This window comes from Papio anubis, chromosome 3, assembly GCF_008728515.1.
Source record: "Papio anubis isolate 15944 chromosome 3, Panubis1.0, whole genome shotgun sequence".
Classification (NCBI taxonomy): Eukaryota; Metazoa; Chordata; class Mammalia; order Primates; family Cercopithecidae; genus Papio; species Papio anubis.
In genome coordinates this window covers 109,706,082-109,732,504 of record NC_044978.1, presented here as the reverse complement: position 1 = coordinate 109,732,504, position 26,423 = coordinate 109,706,082, and the positions used below count along the sequence as shown (strand labels likewise).

Here is a 26,423-nt window from a genome sequence, read left to right as displayed (position 1 = left end):
AAGAGTGTTTATATTAATATAAGAGAGACAATAGAGTTAGATAAAAAGGAGATGTGATTACTGAACCAGAGGCTAGAGTGAGAGGTTTTTTTTTTTTTTTTTTTTTTTGAGATGGAGTCTCACCTTTAGGCCCTGGCTGAAGTGCAGTGCACTGGCACGATTTTGGCTCACTGCAACTTCCACCTTCCTGGTTCAAGTGATTCTCCTTCATCAGCCTCCTGAGTAGAGTACCTGGGATTACAGGCGCCCCCCACCATGCCCGGCTAATTTTTGTATTTTTAGTAGAGACGAGATTTCTCCATGTTGGCCAGGCTGGTCTCGAATTCCTGTCCTCAGGTGATCCAGCCCCCCTCGGCCTCCCAAAGTGCTGGAATTACAGGCATGAGCCACCGCGCCCAGCGGAGTGAACGTGCTTTGAACATGAAGGAAGAGGCTGGAGCCAAGGAATTCCAGTAGTCTTTAGAGGATAGAAAAGACGTGGAAATGGATTTTCTTCTGAAACCTCCAGAAGAAACACAGCCCTGCCAACACCTTGAGTTTTAGACTTGTGACCTCTAGAACTGTAAGATAATAAATCTGTGTTGTTTTATGCCACTAGTTTTTTGGTAATTTGTTGTAGCAGCAATAGGAAATTTATATGATAGGATACTTTAGCCAGGCTTTGTTAAAATATATCTGAGTATCTGGAGGAATAGAATCAAGAGTCCCATATTCTATGACCAACATTACGTTTTAACTATGCATGTTCTGGCCAACATCATGTTATCACTATACATTCTAAGGGAATATAAAATATGTTGGTGTGGTCTTACAGCTTTGTTCCACTGAAGACAGAGAGGTCTAGTAATTTGAATGGACATTAGAATATTTTGTTTTATATTTATGTGTATTTTAATATGGAACCTTCCCAAATTCTTACCTAAATTGAGTTTAGATTCTATATTCACTGCACAACAAAAGTGTTTATATTATGGAAGTCATTTTTAGGTTATATAAAGAACTATGTCAAAAACAAATACCCTACAGTGTTTTTAATGAACTAAGAAGAATCTGCTTCAGTACTCAAAAATTTTATTTTGTTCTGGTTTGCATACTTAATAACCTGTATGTAATGATTTGCATTAGTGGGTGTTTTGCATAGATCACTATGCTACATCTCTCTTTGAATTAGCTTTACTAAACACCACATTATATCATTATATTTAGAAGCATCACGTTAAGTACCTTTAGAATCATAAACGTGTTTAAATCCCAAATCCTCTATTTATGAGCTGTTGGTACTTAAATCATAGAGGCACTAAATATATTTACAAATGTATTTATATATATAATATATATAATTTATTAATTTATGTGCAAAATGTATTTATCTACTTCAAATAAAAATAAGATACAATCTACTCTAGGCAGCTATGACAGCAGTGGTAGAGAGTGATAACTGATGAACTAATGGCAATGAAAAAATGAAAAAGGATTAATAGATTGAAACAGGATTAAATAAATAAATAAGTAAATAAGTAAATAAATAAATAAATAAACTAGTCAGGTATAGCGTTGCCCACCTATATTCCAGGATACTTGGGAGGCTGAAGTGGGAAGACCTCCTGAGCCCAGGATTTCAAGGCTGCAGTAAGCCAAGACTGCACCACTGCACTCCAGATTGGGTGACTCCATACCAAAAAACAAAACAAAACCAAAAACATAAACAAAAACAAAACAGAACAACAAAAAGGAACTCAACATAGAAGTCTAAAGCTAGTTAGATGATTTTCAACAAAGGTTTCAAACATATTCTGACCTTTTTCCATTAAATAACTATAGACTTTCTCTATAAAGTATTGTTAATCAACCTTGTTTCCAATATTTTTAATAGATTTTATTGGATCGCAGTTTGCTCTTACCTATTTCACTTCTATATCTATGGCAAGTTTCTACATTTGCAAACATTATATTATAGCAGTCAATTATATGTAGCCGTTACTTCAAAAAGCGTATTAAAATGACATTGATTGCGCTGCTTAGCAATTTTCACTTGCCCCAGTTCCTCCTTGAATTTACAAGAATTGGTTATTTTTGTATCATTTTTGCTCATAAAATATGTAGTTAGTCATTAAACTTGAGCTAGAATCAGACTTGTAATATAATGTCATAAAGGTTTTTTTCAAGTTTACTCAATTCTGTTTTTTTAAATAAAATTTCATCTACAAGTAAACTGACATTTGTCAGTTTTATCCATACATTTTCAGAAAGTAATATTCTATTATGTTTTTAATGATGATGTTACATCTTCACTACGTGTCAGAAATATCTTATATCACTTTCCTGTTTCATTGACTTCCTGATGGATTGGATCTTTTTTTTTTAATTGGACACATACCACATGCTTGTTCTTTTTCTAGCTATAGAGGATACAAAGATAAATGAGGCCACTCTCTGTGCTCAAGAGTTGTATAATCTGAAATGCAGGTATATAGATTTTCAGAGGAACGATCTAACTTTCTATATCTGTGATATATAATACTTTCTCCAAACAATTTATTTTTAATATTCCTAGTTGTATGGTCACTGGCCAGGACACATGGAATTGTTGATTGCAATAGCCCAACTCACTAGTGCTTGGCACACAGTAGTTTTTCAGTAATATTAGGGAAAAAAAGGAAAGGAGAGAGGACGAGAAGAGTTGCCAACAACACTTTTTCTTTCAGTGGAGAGACCTATTAAAAGCCCATGAGATGGAGAGAGAGATGTCTTGAGTTTTGAGGAAAGGAATGTGCTGAGACAAAAAGGAAGAGACTTATATATGAGTCCTTCAGATCTCTCCTGTGTTACTCCACATGAATGTTTTATGTTACTTTTTACAAGTTATTATTTATTAATCATGATGTATCAAAGTTTGTGAAATATATACATACATAATTTTAAATATATATAAACTAGAGGATATTTATGGCTATCTGTATCATAATATTTGCTTCAAAGTGTTTACACGTGTATCCCTGAATAGTAGAAAAAAATTGAATTTGCATTTAGCACGCAGGATATTTCTCAAAATCCACAGTTCATCTGAATAGTGTGCAGAATATGAATATGGTGCAGCATGCAGAGAGCAGTCATTATGTGTGTACTGTTAATCATTGTGAGAATTTATCTTGGCTTATTTTCAGAAGACAATTTTCCAGTTTCACCAGTATAGAAGTATGTAGAGATATTTCTTATATATTTGAATGCTGTCATATTAATGTATCACGGTAGATCAAAAATAGTTGTAAAACTTTGTTTTAAGTAATACAACTAAGAGTTGATACAGTTTCATGTCACAGAATGTGCAATAAAAAGTTGCTTAATTTTTTTTCAGAGACAGTTGTTTCTCCTACTGCTTTTTATAATCAGCTTTGCAAAGCACTAAGGAAACAGCAAAAATTAGGACATTTATATACTCAAAGAAGAAATTAGATAATCTGAATAATCTTTAAAATAATTTTATGTGAGATGACATTAAACGTAACACTCTATTTAGAGCTATTCTTTCATTATTTTATGGAATAATACTCAAGAATACAATCTCCGAAGAAAGACTGCTAAGGTCTGCCAATTCCTGGTGGACTGAACTTGGATAATTAACTTCTGTGCATCAAAAAGGGATGATAATAGTTTCTATTTCCTAATGATGTTAGGAAGATTGAATGAGTTAATGTATATAAAGTGCTTAAACTGTAAACTGACACATAATGTTTCTTATAAATGTAACATATTATGTACTCTTATGGTACAGCAATTACAGTAGCCTCTTTCTCTATGTATACATACGTATATTTGTTCATTCACTTAGCCGATAATGGTTAAACAATTCTCAAAGTAAAATGTGGACTTAGTTCTTTCTAATAACTGAAATTTATTCAAAATACATCTTGGGCACTTTGCAGCCAGTTATTATTTACATTTCATTTACTTTTTAAAATAAATAGAAATCTAGACTACTGTTCCAGTGGAACAAAAAATGTGGGTTTTATGCCATTTAAACTTATGGTGATAGATATATAATGATATGTTTTGTCAGCATTAGAAATTTCTCTACGTGATCTGTTGGAGTGAAACATGGCCTTACATGTGACTTCAGCAGCAGATATTTCCCACAACTGAAGAATGTGTGGTTTGATTCACTAACATTAGTCCCATGGCTTAAAAATTAAATATCTGGTAACATTACTAGTGTGGAGCAGAATGCTGTGATTTGGCTTTTTTTCTGGACTTTAAAAGGTTGACCAGCTGCAATCATTAATCCTGTATTTTTTCTAGTTCCAGCCTGTCATGTTGCTGTTAGAAATTATGCTATTTAAAGATATTGTGATTGGGATGTTTATGAGAGGTGCTGATAAACACTACTCAGGTCTCCTAGTCATTCTGTAGCCAGAAAGTTTATCTTTTTGTGTCTACTGGCATAATTTCAGATACTGAAGAAATCATGTCAGATGGTCTCAGCGAGAATATATTTAGGCAGAGAACATGTGGTGGTCCTGAATTTTAATAGTATAATAGAAATTCAATCCGTTTCTTTAAACAATTGATAGATAAATAATTTATTATCACAATTCCTAGTGAATTAAATGATTCCTGTTGTTCATTTGGCTATACAAGACTAAGATCAATGAGAAGTGTGAAAGGAAAATGAGTAGGTTCTCTACATTTATGATGTGTTTGTTTTGCTTTTAAAAATGCTTGGTGAGATTGGTTTAAATTGTGAAAATTTTGAAATAATTAGCAATTGAATTAGAGTTTGCACTTTACAGCCTTGTTACCATTAATGACTTAATCTGTGGTTACCAAAACCCTATTTAATACGGATTTATAAGAGGAGACTAAGTTTTTATTGTTAAATATAAGCTATAAAAAGTTGTTTCTGAGCTAATTATGACTTAATTTCCTGTAAAATAAACTGCAGTATTCCATAATGGAAGTTTAATACCGATAAAACATTATTGAAAATTGCATATGGGACTATATTATCTTGAATATAGTATAACTGAGTAATAGTGAGTTGATCAAAGTTTTCCAAATACACCATGCTATCTGCTAGATATAGCCTCATTTTATTCTAATACAATACTGTAAAAATTATTTAAATTCTGTTTCTCATACAATGGGGATTGTGGTTATTAAGATCAAATAATCATTGACACTTAAGTCTCTGTGTATTAAGAATTCTATTATAGGGTAATAACAAGTAATGAATGGAAAACAAATTCTATGATAATTTATTTTGTGTGAGATTAATTTTGCTATTCAGAAGGAGGCATATTGTCATTATACACCTTGTTGCATTTAATATTTGTTTTTGTAATTTGCACTGTTATTTTAGAGAACACTGACTATGAATGCCAGTGATGTAGTTTTCTATTTTTATTATTGTCATTTTCTTTTCAAATTAACATCAATGTGAATGTGACTTCAAAACAATATTTAAAGAATATGCTTTGAACTATAAAGTATAATCACATCAGAAATTATTTCTTAGCAATTAAGTTATTTTCATTTCCTGCTGGAAGCAACTAATTTTTAATATTTTCTGATTTTCAAGTATTTGAAAAAAACAAACTCTACTGAATGGTACATTTTAGTTTATAAATTCTTTTTATTAAAATAGATATCCTCTCTCTAGAACTACTGTCATTTAAGGCCAGGTTTTGGTAAAATGGTCGTTTCAAAACTTCACTGAGGTCATATATCAAAAGATCCAGTTGCAGGCTTTTAAGATGGAGTGATTGTAGGTTTTTGAGTGAGCAGATTGAATTTTTATTTGAGAAAGAAACCTTTAAAATACCTTCTTTCTTTAGTACAGAAAATGGTTGGTACTAAGTGTGTTGAGAATGCACTGTTAGTTTCTTTTCCTGGTCCAATAGTATCAAATGACAACACAGTAAGAAGGATATACTAAGTATGTAAGTATATACAATTTATATTATGTATTAAAAAAATATAAAGTGTATAATATTACACATTTGTGAGTGTGTATGTTATAATATATCTGTCTTACTTTTTTGTTAATAATTTTGAATAAGTTTATAATTCAATAACTGCAATTCTCATTTACTTTAGGAAATCTAGTTACTTATTTCCTTACATTCAAATGCTAATATGTATCCCAAAACAAAGATAGCAAAGTAATCACTATATGTAGCTTTATTAACCCAGCTGCAAAAGATGTACATGATTTCTCTTAGAGATGTTTGTATGTGTATGTGGTGTGTATATATGTATATATAAAATAAAATATGGATTTATCTACGTCTGCATTTCCTTTAAAAATATATACATACATATATATGTAGTCTGTGGGAGGCAGTTAATTTAAATTGTCACATGATCATATACATAGTAAGGATAAATACTGAAAGACAGTGTTATACTGAAATTCAGTATAGACAGTATTATACTATTATTCAGATAAATACTGAAAGACAGACATAAAAATAAAAGATGCATTCACTATGCTAATGCCAATACTATTTCATCTTAGAAAATATAAACTAAAGATAAATTCATTGGCTGTAGGTTTTGTAATTTTCCATGTTTCTCTGGAAATACTATAACTATAGCTTAGGTTTTTAGATTAGCTAGGGTTTGTCTTCCTATTTTTCCCTCTTCCTTTTTCCACCTTTGTGAAGAAGTGAAAGAATGGAAAGTCTTATGAACAGAGTCATAAGACACATAGATTTAAAACCATACTTCATCTTTCATCATTTCAAAAGTCTGTTCTTTACTGAAAGAATACATTTTATCTTAAAAATACACTCAAGTCAGGCGCAGTGACTCACGCCTGTAATCCCAGCACTTTGGGTGGCCGAGGTGGGTGGATCATGAGGTCAGGAGTCGAGACCAGCCTGGCCAAGATGATGAAACCCCATCTCTACTAAAAATACAAAAATTAGCCGGCACAGTGGCGGGCACCTGTAACCCCAGCTACTCGGGAGGCTGAGGCAGGAGAATCGCTTGAACCCGGGAGGCAGAGATTGCAGTGAGCGGAGATCTCACCACTGTACTCTAGCTTGGCAGACATAGCAAGACTTCATGTGAAAAAAAAAAAAAAAAAAGAATACATTCAAGTTTTATAATTATTAAACATACATATACATATAATTGTCTACATAAATATGAAGTTATGTGTGGGTATATGCACATATATATTCTTTGACTCTTTTTCCCAGTAGCTCTTATTTTATACAAATAGTTAGGGGTGGTAGTCACTTGACTTCTAATTATTTATTCTTTGCTCCAGAAGTCTCTAGATTTCCTTGAAATTATTTAATAATATTGTTTATTCATTTTACTATTCATTGTCATATTCATATGTCAGATACATATTCAATATATACTAGATTCAAATATAGTTCTGCCTATACTGTGCTGTGCCAAAAACAAATAAAAAATGTATTGCTTTGAAGACATTTATACTGAAATTAAACAATTAAGTAACGGGATGACAGGTGGTGAGAGCCACTCTTGGAGCAGGAGGTTACAGATAAGTAAAGTGAGGAGACTAGAATGATCCATGTGATAATTGATTCAACTTAACAACTATAAAGTAGGACCATGTGCTATATATTCTTTATTAGCTTTAAATCCCAGAAAAATAAGTTATGCATATTAGAAATATTAAATGCCATTCTATGCTCCAGGAATTTTCAAGGCACATGAGATATATAAATAAATAAGACAGTAAAAGTATTTCCCATCATAGAGGCTATATTCTTGTAGAATATAAGACAATTCACAAGTAAAGAAATAAGCATATAATTTCAAGCAGTGCCATTATAAAGAAAAATAAGAAATTAATGAATGGTCAATCAGTCAGGAAGTGAATTCTGGAAATATGGCATTTTTTAAAGACCTAAATAAAGTGAAGAGCAATTTAGATGAAGATAAGGAAGGACATTCTAAACTAAAAGAAATGCAAGTGTAAAGGGTCTGAGGCAGGACAAATTTAGAGTGCTCAAGAAACATGTAGAAGGTCATATCCATGAAAGAGAACAAGAGATAGTGGAGTTGATGACTAGAAATTTAGGCAGAGGATAGAGCATGTGTGACCTAGTAATCCATAAGGCAGGGCTTATGTGACGTGACCAAATTATAACATGAACAATAACACACTGGCTCTTCTTAGAAAAACTCCCTGAAGTTCAGGAAGGTATAAAGAAGTAATCCAATTAGGAGAAAAATCATGGTGTCTTCAACGAGGGTGGATGCAGTTGTATATTTTACAAAGTTGTCAGGAAAGTCTTCTAAGGACTAAGCAAACAACAGTGAACCAGACATAAGATTTTTCTAATTTTATAGATTATCAGCAGACTAAACCAAATTATGCATGAATGAGCAAACAAATCAAATTACCAAGAAATACCTAATGGTCAGGAAAATACCAAATACGAGCAGAAATAATCCTCAGAGAAAGGCAAAGTTGCTAACAAAGATTAGGATAACAGGCAATAGTGAGCCACAGGTTCAAGACAGCAGCAGTTCAGTAAACCTCAATACTGATCCAACTTCCAGCCTCAGCTTTCCAAGTTTAATTTTTTATAAAAGAAGCATTAATAATAATTCTTTTTAAAATAGTAATAATAATAATTTTTAAAAAGAAGAATTAATCCTAGTATGGTTTGCCTTAATTATTTCCTGAAATTTACTGACAAAATGATTCCACCAGAGTCTTTACTGAATATACAGAATCCTTCGTCTCACTTTGACCTACAGAGTCAGAATTTTCTGGAGAGAAGCCTAATACTCTGTGTTGTTTTGGAATACTGTAGTGGCCTAGACCTGCTTCATTAATAAGAAGTACTTTAATATGATAAAGTGTGCATAGCAGTGAGAAGTAGGGGCTTCCAGCTGTCAGATACTGACAGTTCATTTGGCCAAATTTTAATCTATAGAATCAAATGTAAAACACGTGTATTTTTAAATCTTGTGTTTAAATGAACTAATGCATTACTGATGTGTAGGGACTTCTGCTGGAAAGTTTAAAAATTGTCATCTGATGAAGTTTTTAACCCATTCATGGACTGTCATAGACTGAAAAGATTTCAATATTGTTTTATTTACCTCTCTCTAGTCTTTAAGACTTAATATGGGTATATACATCAAATACATAGAGTTTTATTTATTTATTGTTTTAAATACAAGTAACCAATACTTGACTCTATTTGTAATTTACCGCCTACACAAAATGTATTGGCTATAGGGATGCATTAATGGTATTTTCTTATTCCATTTGACACAAATGAGGTTCATGTTTTCATCATGTTCACTTTGTTTTAAAGAGTAAGGAAGACATTGTTGTATACTAAGTGTAACTATCGATGTTTTAATCAGCATTTGAAAGCGTGGCATTTTAATTAATAAAATGAATAAAATCAAGGAAATTTACTCATAACCTTTTATTAATGTAGAGTCATGAAAGCCTTGGATGCAGAAAACAAAGCATCTTATCTGTGTAAGCACTTTGCCTTTGGATCTCATCAAGCATTTAAAGCAGTGCCAAGTTCAGTGAAGAAGCTACAAATAATTTTGACTGTTGAAGGATGAAACAGTTAAAGAATTATGGAAAGTTCATCATTGAAATCTTCTTAAACAATTTTCTAATATTTTACAACTGATATTATTACAAATAGTATTTATTTGGCACCCACCCTGTACCTGACATTGTACCTGAAGAATAAGATGTCAACCTTAAAAAATATGAATTTATATTATTGTTCCTATTATAAAGATTGAAAGTACATTTATAAAAGTTAACTAACAGAATTACATAGAAATGGCTGGCTGCCAAAATACTTGAAGTCAATTCTATCAGACTTCAAGCTATCTGTGCCATGGCAGGCCTTTCCATCTTGGAACGCTGTGCCTTAAACTAGATTTCTATATCTGAAAAGTAAGGAAGATATATTGTTTTATACAACCGATGGCAGGATTTTGTATATCACTGTTTGTGTCATTAGGATATTAGAGGTTTCTACTTTATATCATTATCGATAAGTCAAACAGACACAGATGAACAATTCTGAACAATTCAGTACATACTAGACATAGGTGCTGGAACTGAATAATCAAGTTCAGTTGGATGGCTGATGGTGGGACCCGCCATTAGAGTGGGAGTTTACAGATAAGGTGTGGAAGCTAGAATTATTTATGTAATAATTATTAGAGTTGGCAACATCAGTATATATGTATCTTTAGGTTAATATAGATATAGGTAGTTATGTATAGGAATATGTATAGATATACACAAGTTAATATACACATTTATGTCCTTGTCCTGTCAGTAAGAGGGCTTAAAGGCAATGGCATCTCAGTGGCAAGAAACACACTCAACACCCATTTCTTGGTTTCTAATGCCTTTTCTAATAAAGGAAACCAGTGCTCCTTACAGAAATGAATGACTCTAGGACTGGAGCAGTGAATAAGCAAGATGAGCATAGAGTATCTGGTCTTTTAGTCCCAGAAGGTAAGAAAATAATGTAGAAATAACAAACAGACAAACCCATAATGATAGGTGTATATCAAAGAGACATAGGAGCTCTGAAAGAGCTTCCAATGGCCAAAGCATTAGCAAATTCAGTAATAAAATAAAGTATACAATTATATACAAAGGAGTAAAAATATCCATGTCATACTGATGCAAATAATTACATAAATTTAAAAATGAAGAAAAATAGACAAATTTCTCCTGCAGAAGAATTTCTAATGATTTAAGTAGATATTCCACTATCAAGAAAGTGAATCATAAATTCCCACTCCTTTAATGTGGGCTGCAAATAGTGACTTTCTTCCAAAAAGTACAATATTGAATGCTGGGGAGAAAACAATGTTAAAGTGGAGAAACAGTAAACACTACGTCACTCAGGAAATCAAGGTTAACATAATGGCGATGATATGTTGGTAGTGTGTACCCTCAATATAATGTAATAGGATTGGCAATTTACTTTCGTGGTCATCCCCCCAAAACCCCATAACCCTGTTTTAATCATGAAAAAATATTAATCCCAACTGAGAGACAGTTTACAAAATACCTGACCAGTGTGCTCTAAAAGTGTCAAGGTCATCAAATCAAGGAAACTTTGAAAAACTGCTATAACAAAGAGGAGCCTAAGAAAACATGATGACTAAATTAATATGGTTTGCTGGATGGAATCCCAGGACAGAAAAAGGACATTAATTAAAGACTATGGGAATCTGAATAAACTGTGGACTTTAATTAATAATAATCTATCAGTATTGGTTCATTAATTGTGACAGATATAATGTATTAATATGGTATGTTTCTAATAGGCGACACTAAATGTAAGTTATGTGGAAACTCTGTTATCTTATTTTTCTATAAAAAATTTCTATATAAATTTAAAACTTTAAAAATTTGAAACAGACAAAACAATTAGCTCATAATGGGAACTGTAGTAGCCTAAAGAATCTCCATCTTGCATATCATACTAGTATACAAAGTTAGCTCTAACACAGACGCTACAATATGGGAAGAATTTGGAATATTTCCACATATCTGAAAGCTACAACTCAGAAGTTTTAGAAATTATTTTGTACCCTTCACAGCTTGATTTCTTTGGTATTTTTTTTCTATCCTTATGCAGGGACAGTGATAGTTTTATGATTTGACATCACCCATAAAAATTTTACAAGCATAAATGCTCTAAGTCATCATTCTCATTTGATACCAGACTTAAAAGGTTGAGCAGGCAGAGAATGAGCAAAAGGTATCAGCAAGGGAGACAAATAAGATAAATTGAGCATGCTCCTTGATGCTGACAAACCTGGTTACAGTTATTTTAATGTGCATGATACTTGCAGTGGTGTAGGATTGCTGCCATTCACAATTTGTGCATCATCATTATGTCCCCAGGAGCTGTCATCAGCTTTACCCAGAAGATGCAAAGATGCTCTTGTCACAAAGAAAATTATCCCTGACCTACTCTGAGCTCAGAAATGGTCTTCTCCCCTCATTCTAAACCAGTATTTTAAAGCACATTCTTAGCCACTGAACTACATTGGCATTTGTTAACTTAAGTGTTTGAAAGTGAAATAGTTTATGCTTTACTTTGATGAATGCAAGTAAATAACAAAGTATTGCACTTTAGGCTGATTGTGTCTGTGTTGGTATTTATTTGTTGTCTTTACCCACAAATGATTATTTTATTGAAGAACTGATTAAGTTTTAAAATTAAGTGCACATTTCAAACTAATATTATCCTATGATGAGATAAATTCAGGTTTGAATGATATTTAATTATGTATTTGCCATTCATTCATCCATCCATCAATTCAATCAACAAATATTCATTAAATTTCTATATGCTAAACAATTTTCTCATCTTGGAAATGTAGCAGTGAACTAAACTAAACCAATTCCTGCCTTCATGGAGCATATTATTAAACAATTTATGAATAGCAAGGTGGTAATACCATCAATTCATTAAGTAAAATCTGACAGCTATCTACGAGAAATAGTTAAATATAAAAAAATGATTTCACTATAGTAAAGTGAGTGAAGAACTCTGAAGACTTAGTCTTTCTTTGGGTTTTTTACTGTTGTGTTAAGCAATACATATGTAGTGATACTGGGAAATTGAGTTTAATTCATGATTCAAGATAATTCATACAGATATTCACTATTGAACAAAATATATTCAAAAATTCACTGTCTTCCTTAATCGTCTGTTGTTTCTATTTCAGTAGTGTTAGCACTTTTCAATAAACACTACAGTGAACTAGGGAGCCCATATCTTACTCTTTTATGTTGCCATGTCTTTTAGACATGTTGTCTATACAAATATCAGCAGATTGATAAAAAGAATTTTGACTCAAATATTCAGATGTTTTTCAAACTCAAAATATCCAGACATATCCAAAAGAACAGATATATAAGTCCTATTTTCATTAGACAAGTAGTGGTTTCATAGACAGTATATCAAATTGTGATGATCACCAGAAGTGATTATGATTCTAAGGAAATATTTGAGAAAAATGAAAATTAAAAAAAGTTTATTTTATTTGCTATTATTTTAAAGTGTACCATATCTTTGGTGGCATGTTTCTTAAGGAACCTGCCCATGTTTAATATATACATTTATTAATGATTTTAGGATTCATGTAATTTCAAAAGTAATAAATTATAAAAGAGACTTTGTGTTGTACAAATGCGGTAATATAATCATGTATCTATTAGCATAATGGGATATGTCATACACAGCTCATACATTTTAGAAATGTGGAAGATACGTAAAATAATCAGGAGTATCTTTATTCTATAAAATATAAAATAAAATAATTTATGTTTCTAAACTACTTAGAAAAAATATGGACTACAGTTTTATCATGAAAAAATCCTGAGGATATTTAGCTGATTTATATTTGTAAAAAATCTTCACAATCTTTAAACATTATATAGATAAACTAAAATTTAATTGGATTTTTTTTTATAGTGCTACATTCTCAAAATGCAATATATGTAATACACATAACAGGCTTACTTTTAGGGCCTCATTAATCACACTGCTCCCTATTTAAACTATTTTGCAGCTCCATCTCCAGTTACCAATGTGAAAAAAGGGAAGATTGCAAAAAACAGCATCTCTTTGTCTTGGCAAGAGCCAGATCGCCCCAATGGAATCATCCTGGAGTATGAAATCAAGTATTTTGAAAAGGTAAGACTAACAGAATAAAAAAAAAAAAAAAAAGTCTTCAGTTTCTTTTTTTTTTATTTTTTCACTTTAGCAATTGCAATTATCCAATTTGTAGAAGAGTATGTTGCAATTTTATGTATAAATCAATGACAATTGATTCTGCAGTCATAATTATGGACGCTAGAAGTGTACAGGGAGCTCTCTATTCATGTTCTGCTGCTGCCAAATAGTTTACACAGCTTAGATACTGCCATATAGTCTAATATTAGCTTAACTGAGTTGAACAGCATTAAAAGATGAAGTCATAGGACATTTGAAAGTGTTACAAAGACTTAAGCTATAAATTTTCAGTAGTGACTGCAGTGTGCTAACAGAGAAATCATATGTGCTTATGGCTAGTAACTCAACATAACACCTATACTATTAAGGTAATATGAAGAAGATAAGACACATATATCACATACAGTTTTTAGATTCTTAGCAAACATTTGGCACTGTAGTATAAAATTTATGTTTAAATTTCAGGTTAAAAAATAAAAACATATATGCATCACATTCCCCATATTTTCTTGATTTCCTCTTGTTCTATGAGTCTCTTAGAGATACTTTTAAACATTTTGCCATAATAGCTATTAAGGTCAGGTCTCAAGGTTGTAATAAACTCTTTTCCTCTTTTCTGAATTCACAAGCAAATGAGTTATTGATGAAAGAGTCATACAGATGGAAGCTGAAAAAGCTTGTAATTTCTAAAACTGGGCTGGAGTATGTGGCTTACATATGTAGCCACCATGAGTCTTCCTGCTACTTCCGCCTCATTCATCTGTGATTTTTCTACTGGCTGGATCTGAATGTCATACACACCTTAGGACAACCTGAGTTCTTAAAGAGGAGATAAAGATAGATGGGAACCCAAACCAGCCTCTGAGAACTGGGTTGGAGACCCTGACCCAGAAATGTTGGTCCTATGGATGTAGGGATAGAAATGAACATGTAAAAAATGCAGGCATGAAGATCCCAAAAAAGAAGAGAAGGACTGAGCCACACGACTTACTCAATGGCTTTTCCAAACTCACAGACATCACTCCTTCTTTTTTTCTGGAAGAGTAAAAGATATGGTAGGAAGTACAAAATCTTACTTTACAATACCTAAGAACTTGCCCAAGCTAGGGCATTGGAAAAGAGAGGGAGAATAAATGGTTCTCCTCACCATATATATATATGCATAGATAAAAGAGTTTAGGGCCGGGCGCGGTGGCTCACGCCTGTAATTCCAGCACTTTGGAAGGCTGAGGTGGGTGGGTTGCCTGAGGTCAGTAGTTCGAGATCAGCCTGCCCAACATAGTGAAACCTCGTCTATACTAAAAATACAAAAAAAAAAAAAAAAAAAAAAAAAAAAAATCAGCTGGGTGTGGTGGTGGGCACCCGTAATCCCAGCTATTCGGGAGGCTGAGGGCAGAAGAATCGCTTGAACCCAGGAAGCGGAAGTTGCAGTGAGCCGAGATCGCACCATTGCACTCCAGTCTGGGCAACAAGAGCAAAACTCAGTCTCAAAGGGGGGAAAAAAAAAGAGTTTAGGTAAGTGTATTGAATATTAATTTGTCACAGTATAGAAAATTTAAAAATAAATTTTCTTCTTTCATTCATTGATTCAACAATTGCCTGTGTAAAAATACAACAAAGGATAAAACAATGGGGAGTGATGGAGAAAGGCCATCTACATATTTACAGGTTTTTGTTGTTTCTACAATGTTCATGTATTGATTATACTAGTAGATAAATAAATGATTAACCATTTTTGAAATAGTCATCTTTCTAGGAATGACTTACTGGTAGTATTATATACAACTATCAGATCATTAGGAAACATAAATGGTGACACATATTTCAAAAATAGGTTATCAAATACATTATTCACCAAGAATGCTCTTAGAGAATACCTCTGAGACAAAATTATGTTGGGATATGGTTAACATTGTTTAATGTCAACAGAACTGTAGTTAATCAAGTGGAATATAGTGACATTAAAATTTCTCACTGATTACTGTTCTCGTGAGATTAGTAGTAAAAAACAGCATTGCAAATTCCAGAGGTCTACAATTTAAACATAGGCTATGTCAAAAAACAATTTGTAAAATTAAGGTTTATATTTCTTATTCAAGTTTTTGTAACCTTTGTTACTTTATATTGATGCAAAGCCATGTAGAGTTATATAAATATATATTAACACATGCTGAATTCTGTTGTGAACATTGTTTCTCAATTTTCATTGTGATTAAAGTTGATTTCAAAAGAAGATAAAATGCAAAATAGAATTCAAAAACTGTATATTTGACTATCTTAGATGCAATAAGGGTTAACAGCAGGGAGACTAAAAGTTTAACAAGTACTTACATTTTCTTTTATCTCTGAATCAACTAGCTCTATTAATGACTGGCTTTCTTTTTTGTTCTTGAGGAAAGCATCCTATTTTTTTCCCCTTACGAATAACCTTTGATTGTTTTCATGACCACTTCCCAGCATATGCATTACTTTCATTATATGTGTAATATTCAATATTAATGAGAATTTATCTTTTCTTAAAAAGTTGCTGCTTCTGTTAGAACAAAGTTATTCAACAAGTGGTAATGAGGAGTTTCTATTAAATATTTCTTCTACTGAGTTTTATCCATATTGTGATATTATTTTCTTTATAGTTCAATTTCTTTTTGAGTTACATTTATTTCAATATGATTTGGTCTTATATTTAATAATTCAAATTTAATGCTTCAGTATTCCATTATATGATCTGTATAACTCAAATAAAGAAAAAAATGACTTGGGAAAAAGGTTTCTAAACATATTTCCAATAAATTAATAATAAGTTGCTTGTTTACATTAATTAAAAGCAGCAACATCTTTATATGATATATTGGTGGAAATGATTATTTTGGTCAGTGTTTTCCTTTTTAAAATAAAGGTATTAATTCCTGGACCATTGTGCGTGAGCCAAACATTTGAGCATATCTATATTATACCTATAAAGTTTTTTTAAGACTTTCATTTATAAAAAATGGATTATGAGCTTTTATACCATGTATTGAGGTAGGGATCCTGATAGGTTTTCAGAGCTGATTTTGAGCTTTCAGAATAACACCACCATTTTATTGGATGGCTTTTGGCCAGACACAGGTGGCAGAGCTTTCCAGGGCACATGCATTTGCCAGCTGGCATTTCTGCCTCTGATTGCCCTGCTCTAATAGAGGTCATTGGGCTTCTCTGCTCCCGTGTGAGGATGGGCTCATTGCCATCTCTTAATTAAAGGCAGAGGCAAAGGGAAGCTGCCCCTTGGCAGGGTGTTTGCCAGCTGGCTCCTTCTGCTGAAGCCCTCCCCTCACTGCATGTGAACAGTGTTTGCTAAGCAGCTGGGGAGTGTAGCTCATTTGCTCAGCTGGGGCACAAAGGCAGCAAAAGGCACTGCCCTGACCAAGGACTTGGCAGCCAGGCAATTGTGGGTGTTGACAATCTTTACATAAAGTTTGTGATATGTAGAAAATTACAATATGAGAGTGATTTAAAGGAATGAAACAGAATTAAATTTTGGAAGACGCTTACACGATTCACAATGTGTATTCATTGGTTTTGATCCACTAGATACATGCTTTGCTAAATTCTCTTCAATAACTTATGTATGGCTAACTCAGAGAGAGACAATGTACAATTAAACTCTAGCTAAGGAACAACTGAGACATACATAACGTTAATTGTTAAATCAAACAGAATGTTGTGCAATTGATATTAGATCATACATTATTTCAAGGAGCAGCAGTCCAGTTTCCTTGTAAATTTTTCCTTTTTGGCAAAAAGTATCAATTTCTAATATTTTTATAAAATGTATTCTTTGTACCTTCAATAGTTAGAGTTTACAACTATGGAAGCTTTTAAAAGTTGTTTTGTTTTTTACTTATCAATGGGACAACTTACCATCATGCTATAAAGTTAAGAGTAATCCATTCTACTTAGAACCTATTTTGTAGCGATTGTGCTTGGTGGTATATGTATTATCTTTATCTCTGTCTCCTTCCAATATTCTTGGTAAATAATTTTATCTCCATTTTAAGGAAGAAAAAAACTGAGGTAAAGAGTTGTTTACCCACATTTTCTCATCTACTTAATAATATGGCTGGAAATCTAATGCTGTCATTGATGCCTTCTTCTAATGTTTTATATTATAAATGTTAATCCTTTATGTAAAAATGATAATTACATAAAGTCTATCAGAATTGTATACTTAAATTTTGACTAGATTTTTTCTTTAAGTTAAATTTTCTTTAAACAAATATCAGCAAACAGACATTTAACTTACTTAGTGAGAGTTACTGCTACAATTGTAGCCAAACTGGAAAGCAGAATATTATTGAGAAATATTCCTTTTAAATAATATGGGAAAATAATATTTTTCAATAATATGGAGAAATAATAAATGATATTATCAGGTTTATTCCATCAAGAACCTGTGCATTCTCAGAAAAATTGGTAACTATCATAGTTTATAGAAGCTGTTTACAGTTGTTAAAAGGAACACATTAAGAAATTGTTTGCTTTTTACTGCTATGATCCTACCATACAGAAGGAGTAATAGAGTGGATAATAGAAGAGCAATACATGTTTGTCAATGAAGAAATTTACTGGTATTATTAGGTAACATTTTATAAGACTTAATTACCTTTGCTCAACTTTAATAAAATTTCCTAAATACATTAAAGTTTAGATAATTAAATTAATCTGCAGTTTAAAAAATTAAAGATCAATCATTTGCCTATGATGATCAGAAAGTGTGCTATTGGGTTTATAAATTACACCATACCTATTTAGAGATAATTTTGGACCTACTTAACTCTAAGATAATTTTGTATGTTTAAACATATTACAAGAGGAATGGTAAATTACTTTAAAAGAAAAATGTTACATAGATTGTATATTTTAGATAGTTTTAGTGGTAGTCAACTTTGACATGTCATATTAGAAAGAGTTACAAATATTTAAAATAATTATGAAAATTAAAACATCTATTACAGTTTATTAACTGCTTTCACATACATTACCTGTTTCATTTTTACAACATCTCTGTGAGGAAACCCAGGCAAGTCTCTACTCCAGTTTTACTGATAAGGAAACTGAATATAAAAGCAAAAATGTCCCTGCTATATTTCAGCCTGTGATTTCAGTATCCATGGTAAAGTTGGTGTGGGCAATTCAGAGAGATAATGAGGAGTTACGGATGGTTAGTCTAAACTTTTGTTAGCATCAAAATAGAAACAGTTCCTCTTTGTTTCAGTTCCCAAAATTATTTTTCCAGTAATTATTTTTCCTGCTCCATCTCCATTAACTACTACCTAGCTCCTCCAAATGAGGACATTTTCAAAAATGAATAAAAATGCTTTGCTTATCTGCATTTTTCTTTAATGCTTTCTATCTAGGCTTAGAGAATTGAAATTAAATTTCACCAGTGAAGTACTAATTTCTTACCTTAAGACATAAGTACAATTATAAATTGAATTCACTAATGAGTTAAAGCATAGGTCTTACCTCACAGAATGGGACACATTGTTAACTTTCTGTATGAATAGGCAGTATATTAGATATGCTCCAATTAACTATATTGGAGGAAAAAAGTATACAAATAACAATACTAAAATAGAGTCTGTAAAATAATCAATCTCCTACAACATTATGTTTTCAAAATTTTAGAAATGTATTACTGCCAAAGACAAGTATTCTGGATAGGTGGACACAATGTCACCCACCACCCTGAGTTCTAGAAAAGACTTTAATATTCTATGTCAATAGCACACCTAGGATGTGTAGGATTTTTTTCTAAAGTATTATATTTGTACTAATAGAGTCCATTGGTTTCTGATTCGTTTTCTGATCTATGGTTATAAATTTTGCGGTCATTATTAATTTATATGCTGCCTTTTTTACTGTATGTGCATGCGCATCCCAAGGACCAAGAGACCAGCTACACAATTATCAAATCCAAAGAGACAACTATTACCGCAGAGGGCTTGAAACCAGCTTCAGTTTATGTCTTCCAAATTCGAGCACGTACAGCAGCAGGCTATGGTGTCTTCAGTCGAAGATTTGAGTTTGAAACCACCCCAGTGTGTAAGTCATTTTAATTACTGTCAACTCATGTCTCAGTAATGGTTACCAGAAAAGAGTCAGTGGATCAATACCCTCCCTGGGCACTCTGTCAGTCTCACTCTCCCTCTCTCTCTCCCAGGCATGACCCCTTCAGGTAGGAAGCATCTGTCATGCTATTATGGTAGGTCGGCGGGTTAACACGTTGGTCCCTGCTCCTCATTGCATTCAGTCTTCTGGGAGATGGTACTTCAGGAGATACTTTAAAAATGTTTAAACTTGCTTCTAAAGACTTTCTTTCCACTGTTGCCATACTTTATTGAATTATTGCCATTTACTTTTTTAGTTGTTTTATTGAACTAGGCTACTAGGCTTAGTCTTTCTTTGAAAATTCCACAGGGAGTTTTCTTTAGCATTGAGATTGGCAAGAAAATGGTGATCTCAGGAACCAATCTGATCTCATAAAAACTATTAAATCTCTGGCACTGTCTTTAACGGGAGAATCTGGGAATATTTTTTGGAACAGCCTTTTTGAATCACTTTTTTCCCTATAAAGTAGTGTAAAACATTTGCCTTTAATTTCAACAAAATATTTATGTTACTTACTTGTCCTAAACACATTGAAAGAATTTAAGACAGTAATAAACGCTGTTAAAACTTTTTGTGAAGAAATACACAGTACTGTGAAATGTCAGAAGTGTATATGTGTGTCAGTGTGTATGTGTATTTGCTTTAAGCTGAGTTACATAAAAATTAGTAATTTTAAAATAAATAAATTGCATATTTCCTTTTTACAAAAATCAACAAAATGATAATTTAGTTATGAATTTACTTTGTAAGAATCAGAAGAGCTATTAAATTAAAATGTGAATAAAACTATATTATACGTCCCCTTTAAAAATCAAGATCTTCTTTTTAAAGTATATTTAACTGATTTATTTAAAAATAATTTTTATTCTGTAAAAATAACTTTCTAAGTGTTGTTTCACTGAATTTTATACGGAAAAGGGTGCCATTGTAAAAAATTATAAATTTGTTTTCTACACAAAGGAAAATCTATGAGTGAAGTTTAACTGAAGCTACTGAAATTTGAACTTTTAATGCTATTCAGAAAATTTTCTTTTCTTACTAGATTGAATAGGAACATGTGATATTAGTCTGAAAATTCTCATAATATTAGCAATGGATTATTTAATCCTGCCCCTTTAAACTAAAAGGGATTTAGGAAAAAAAGGCATGCTGTATAAGCTAGCCATCTTAACAAGGCTTGATTCTGTTTCGGTATAATTAGTAATAAATATTGCTTATGTGGTCTACCAACTCTGGGAACAAAGCCATAAATGAAATCTCAAACTATGCTTGAGTGCTTTGATAACTATACAAATGGAAAAATCCCATTTAAAAAAAAAAAAAAAAAAAGGTAAATTCTACTCAGTTCTAGGATGTTGGCACATTCAGCAACTGGTTTTTCTTCAGGCTTTTCAATATTCTATCATTTACATATGTATTAAATAGTAGCTGCCAAGCACACGAAAACTCAATCAGATGACTTAGAGGACTAATATTTAATCATTTCCTGTGTATACTTTTACAAAGGTTTACCTGAAGTAAGCTACTTTTAACATTTTCTATATAATTTCTAGAGAAAAAGAAATATCACCCACTAATTTTTTTATTGCCGAAGTAGATTATAGCATTATTTTTAATAGCAAATGAAAATACTTCGATATCATACTGCCTCCTAGCTATGAGAGTAAAATCTTTTTTTTTTACTCATATGTGTACATATATGTACAAGCTTTTTACAGAATGAATTTATTATTTGTAGACAGTATATTAGATATTAATTGCTTCTTGATCTTTATGTATAATATTTTCTGAATATAACTCAACAACAAGAATATATTGAACACCTATAACATATTAGGCTTCGCTAGGCCCTGAAGAAATCAACGTGAGTAACACATAGAAACTTCTCTCCAGACAAAAGGAATATACTGTGTTTAATTCTAAAATATAGAATATTTGTTTCAAAAAGCATTCTAGAGTAATAGTTTTGCTTATTTATTTATTTATATTGAGAAAGTCTCACTCCATTGCCCAGACTGGAGTGTAGTGGAGCGATCTTGGCTCACCACAACTTCCACCTCCTGAGTTCAAATGATCCTCCTGACTCAGCCTCCCAAGTAGCTGGGATCACAGGCGTGCACCACCGTGACTGATTAATTTTGCATTTTTAGTAGAGAGGAGGTTTCTCCATGTTGGTCAGACTGATCTCAAACTCCTGACCTTAGGTGATCTGCCCACCTTGGTCTCCAAAGTGCTGAGTTTACAGGCGTCAGTCACCACGCTCGGCCTAATTTTGCTTATTATTTTAAAATTGATTTTATTCAATTTCTAGCCATCAAAGGGTTTCTTTTTAGCTCAAAGATGCTATAAATGACTCAAATAATTCTAAGGAATAATACCTTCTTTCTCAAGGCCTATTGTCTAATAAAGAATCAGAGAAGATATGCAATGACAATTAAAATAATACTTTTTTTCAGAACATTTATTTTTGTAGTATTTTCTGAAGTCCACATTCATTATTTCACTGGGCAATTATTTACTTTATATCATAATTTCAGTCTTAATTTACATTTATTATTTCCCCAATAAGGTCTTCAAGTACTTTGATGCAGTAATTACGGTAAACATACAATAAACATATTTGTGTTTTTCCTCATTAAGCTTTCAGTGATTTTTATTTGGTAAGTGATAGTTAAAGAGTTCTGACTTTAATGAGCCATCTGTAGTAAGAAAAATTTACTTTATCAGTCAGGTATGTAATAGGAAGTTATTTTAAAATTTCCGTGAGTATATTTTTTAAAAAGAATTTTCCAATTGCCTGTTCAATTCATAATGATGATACAAATAATGAAAAGTTGACACTTTTTTATGATTTGTGTTTTTATAGAATTTATTATTTACTAATTTATATTACATTTCAGTCATTTGTTAACAAAAAGTTAAAATGTTATGAGCGCTTTTATTTTTCATTGACATTGTCTTGTAAGTCAAAAGATAACTCTAAAGAGAAATGCAAATAGTAGTACAAACAGGAACGCAAAACAATTTCTTTAGAAAAGCTATTTAATATGAAGATTTGGGTAGAAAATCTCCAATTATTCTTCCTCTGCCAAGTTTAGTTTATGTCTTATAACTGTTAACTTCTTCATTTTAATTTTGTTTTGCATAAAAATAATATATTTAAAATTGATTTTTTACCCTACCCCCATTCTCAACAGCAGTGACTCTCTCTCTCTCTCTCTCTCTCTCTCTATATATATATATATATATCTCAACAAAGAAACTTACCGTGAGTAAAACCATTCAGCCAAACTCGTTAGACCCTTTCCTGGTTTCTTTTAACATAATTTATCTTGAAGCTTTCAGACTGTAACTGAATCTATCTTAACCTCTACATGCCCACGATTCATCAATCACATTTGTGATTCTTTTAATTTTTAAAAATGGATCACTTCCTTTTATCCAGCTATACCTATTTGTCTCAAATCTGTGCAGCCTAAATGAGGAAATAATGGTATTGTGTTTTTTATTAAAAGTTGTACTGAGGTAATTGTGGATTTGCATGCAATTTTAACAGCAATACAGACCACTCTTATACACTTTACTTAGTTTTCCCCATGGTAATATTTTGCAGAACCATAGTATAATATCACAACCAAAACACTGATATTGATGCAATCAATCCACAGATTTAATCCTATTCTCTTGTATTCCTCTTTAAATGTGTATGTGGACATGTATGTGTGTTAGATTCTATGCCATTTGGTCACTTGTACAAGTTTGTGTATCTACCACCAACCTCAAGTTACCAAACAATCCCAATACTGTAAAGATCCCTTGTGTTTCTTTTTTATAACCACACCCACTACCTTTAAGAACAAATGTTGTGGGCCGGGCGCGGTGGCTCAAGCCTGTGATCCCAGCACTTTGGGAGGCGAAGACGGGCGGATCACGAGGTCAGGAGATCGAGACCATCCTGGCTAACATGGTGAAACCCCGTCTCTACTAAAAAATACAAAAAAAAAAAAAAAAAAAAAAAAAAAAAAAAACTAGCCGGACGAGGTGGCGGGTGCCTGTAGTCCCAGCTACTCGGGAGGCTGAGGCAGGAGAATGGCGTGAACCTGGGAGGCGGAGCTTGCAGTGAGCTGAGGTCCGGCCACTGCACTCCAACCTGGGCGACAGAGCGAGACTCCGTCTCAAAAAAAAAAAAAAAAACAAATGTTGTGGCATCACTAAGCCCTGGAAACCATTCATCTGCCATTCATCCATGACGTTTTCACATTTCAAAAATTGTTTCATAAATAGAAACATGCAGTATGTGCCTTTTAATTTGGAATTGGCTTTTTTTCACTTAGCATAATTTCCTGCAGATTCATCCAGATTGTGGTGTGTATCAAGTTTCTTTATTTTTATTACTGAATAATAATCCTTAATATGTATGTACCACAATTTGTTTAACCTCCATTAATTTGTTGAAGGATATCAGGGCTGATTACAGTTTTTGCTATCACAAATAAAGATACTGTAAACATTTGTATACAGATTTTTGTGTCATGTAGGTTTTTATTTCCCTAGGACGAATTTCCAAAAGTACAACACTGGATTGTACAGTAATTGTATATCTAATTTTGTAAGAAACTGCCAACATGTTTTCCAAAATGGCTGTATCATTTTCCATTTCCACCAGCAATGGGTGATTGATCTGGTCCCTTTATATCCTTGTCAGCATTTGGAATTGTCATTATTTATTTACTTATTTGTTAGTCATTTTGAATAAGTGGGTAGTGATATCTCACTATTTTGAAAATCACTGTTAGTTAATTATGTTTAACATCCTTTCATGTGCCTATTTGCCTACCATATTGTTTTTAATGTTTCCACTGATTCCTATGTACTTATATTACTTATTAAAAATTATGCCCTTGATTAAGTTACCCTGATTAAGAAAGTTTATAGATACCTATTGCTGTGAGAGAAAGATCCCAAATTCTCAGTCTGACCTGTAGACTTATAATCTGGCTCTTACAATTATTTTAACCTTCAATGATGAACTCTTCACATATATAGCTGAGGCAATAAAGTCTAGAGAATATCCACGTAATATTTGTATACAACCAGGAGTGTGGGAAGCAAGGTGAGGTAAAAAATGTGACTTCTCAGTATATGCTGCCTTAGAATTTCCAGGCATGATGCAAATGTGTAATGATTTTTTTTAAAGAAACATTATTATTTACAAAGAATATTAATTTTTATAATTGGTGATCTTTCTCCATAGAGTGTTATATTGCTTCAACATTTTCTTTTAAGTCTTCCCATGATATTTCCCAGCTATTTTTCCAAAACGACATCATTAATAAACTAACTTTTAGTAAACATAAGAAAATGAGAGACATGCATAACTAAAGGTATATATCTTAAGGATTAAAATTTTAACAGTATGTTAACATGATTACCATATCTCCTACTTGACCTAAATATTTTTGTCTCACTCCTAAGCAAATCAACAAGCATGAATGCATTGACAATAACCTGTAAATTGTTTATTTTCATCTGAATTAATATAATTAATGATATCATTAATGCACTCAGGACAAACAAAAGAATAAACAATTTAAAAATCTTGATGAATCATTTCTTATTAGAAATTGCTCACAAATTAATTATTGCATGTGAAACAGTGAATAGTTAAAACCTGAGTTTATGGTGGGTGAATTGCTTAAGCTCAGAAGTTTCAGACTAGCCTGGGCTAAATGGTGAAACCCCTTCTCAACAACAACAACAACAACAACAACAAAATACAAACATTAGCTGTACGTGGTGGAGCACGCTTGTAGTCCCAACTACTCGAAGGCTAAGATTGGAGGGTGACATGAACCCTGATGGCAGAGGTTGCAGTGAGCCAAGATCGTGCCACTGTACTCCAGCGCGGATGACAGAGTGAGACCCTGTCTACACACACACACATGCACACAAGAAAATTTAAAACCCATCAAGGACCTTAGAAAATATTGCAAATTTAAAATAATAATAAAACTATATAAATAAATTAAACTAAAATAATCATAAACAAAAATATATTCTGTAAATTCTTTCTCACAAAATGGTCTCTAATTGCTTTTTATACAAAAATGATCTGATTTCAGAGGACGTTAGATAAATACAGAGAATATTAATGTTTGTGATTTGATGTTACTTATAAACTATATTCATAAAATGTATCAACTTAGCATATTAATCTTTTGAATGCCATTAGCAATTATTTTAACGCAATATATTTTTCTATAAAGATCTGCGCATCATTAATGTTGGTCCTGGAAATTACTAAAAATGAAGAATTTGACACTACCAAAATTTTATACTTCTTCTCAAATTTAATACTGTGGCCAATGTGAAGTTACTCTGTTTTTACCCTTATTTCTGAGTAATTGTGCACTCTTCCTCCAAAACTATATCTGTGAGAGTTCCCAAACTGGCACATTAAGAGTGGGGATAATTGTTAGACTCAGATTAGAAGGGCTTTTGAAAACTAGACTTAGCATTTGACAATTTTCT

General features: G+C 32.2%; 1 protein-coding gene across 5 annotated transcripts in view; it reads left to right on the top strand.

The window, feature by feature from the left end:
• Nucleotides 1–26,423, top strand: part of EPHA5 (EPH receptor A5) — a 340,958-nt gene that overhangs the window by 228,727 nt on the left and 85,808 nt on the right. For all 5 annotated transcript variants that reach the window (XM_017958793.3, XM_017958795.3, XM_031664478.1 and 2 more), the window contains 2 exons: nt 13,579–13,703; nt 19,667–19,826. In XM_017958793.3, coding sequence (XP_017814282.1) covers nt 13,579–13,703; nt 19,667–19,826 — 285 coding nt within the window. The remainder of the gene's footprint in view (nt 1–13,578; nt 13,704–19,666; nt 19,827–26,423) is intronic.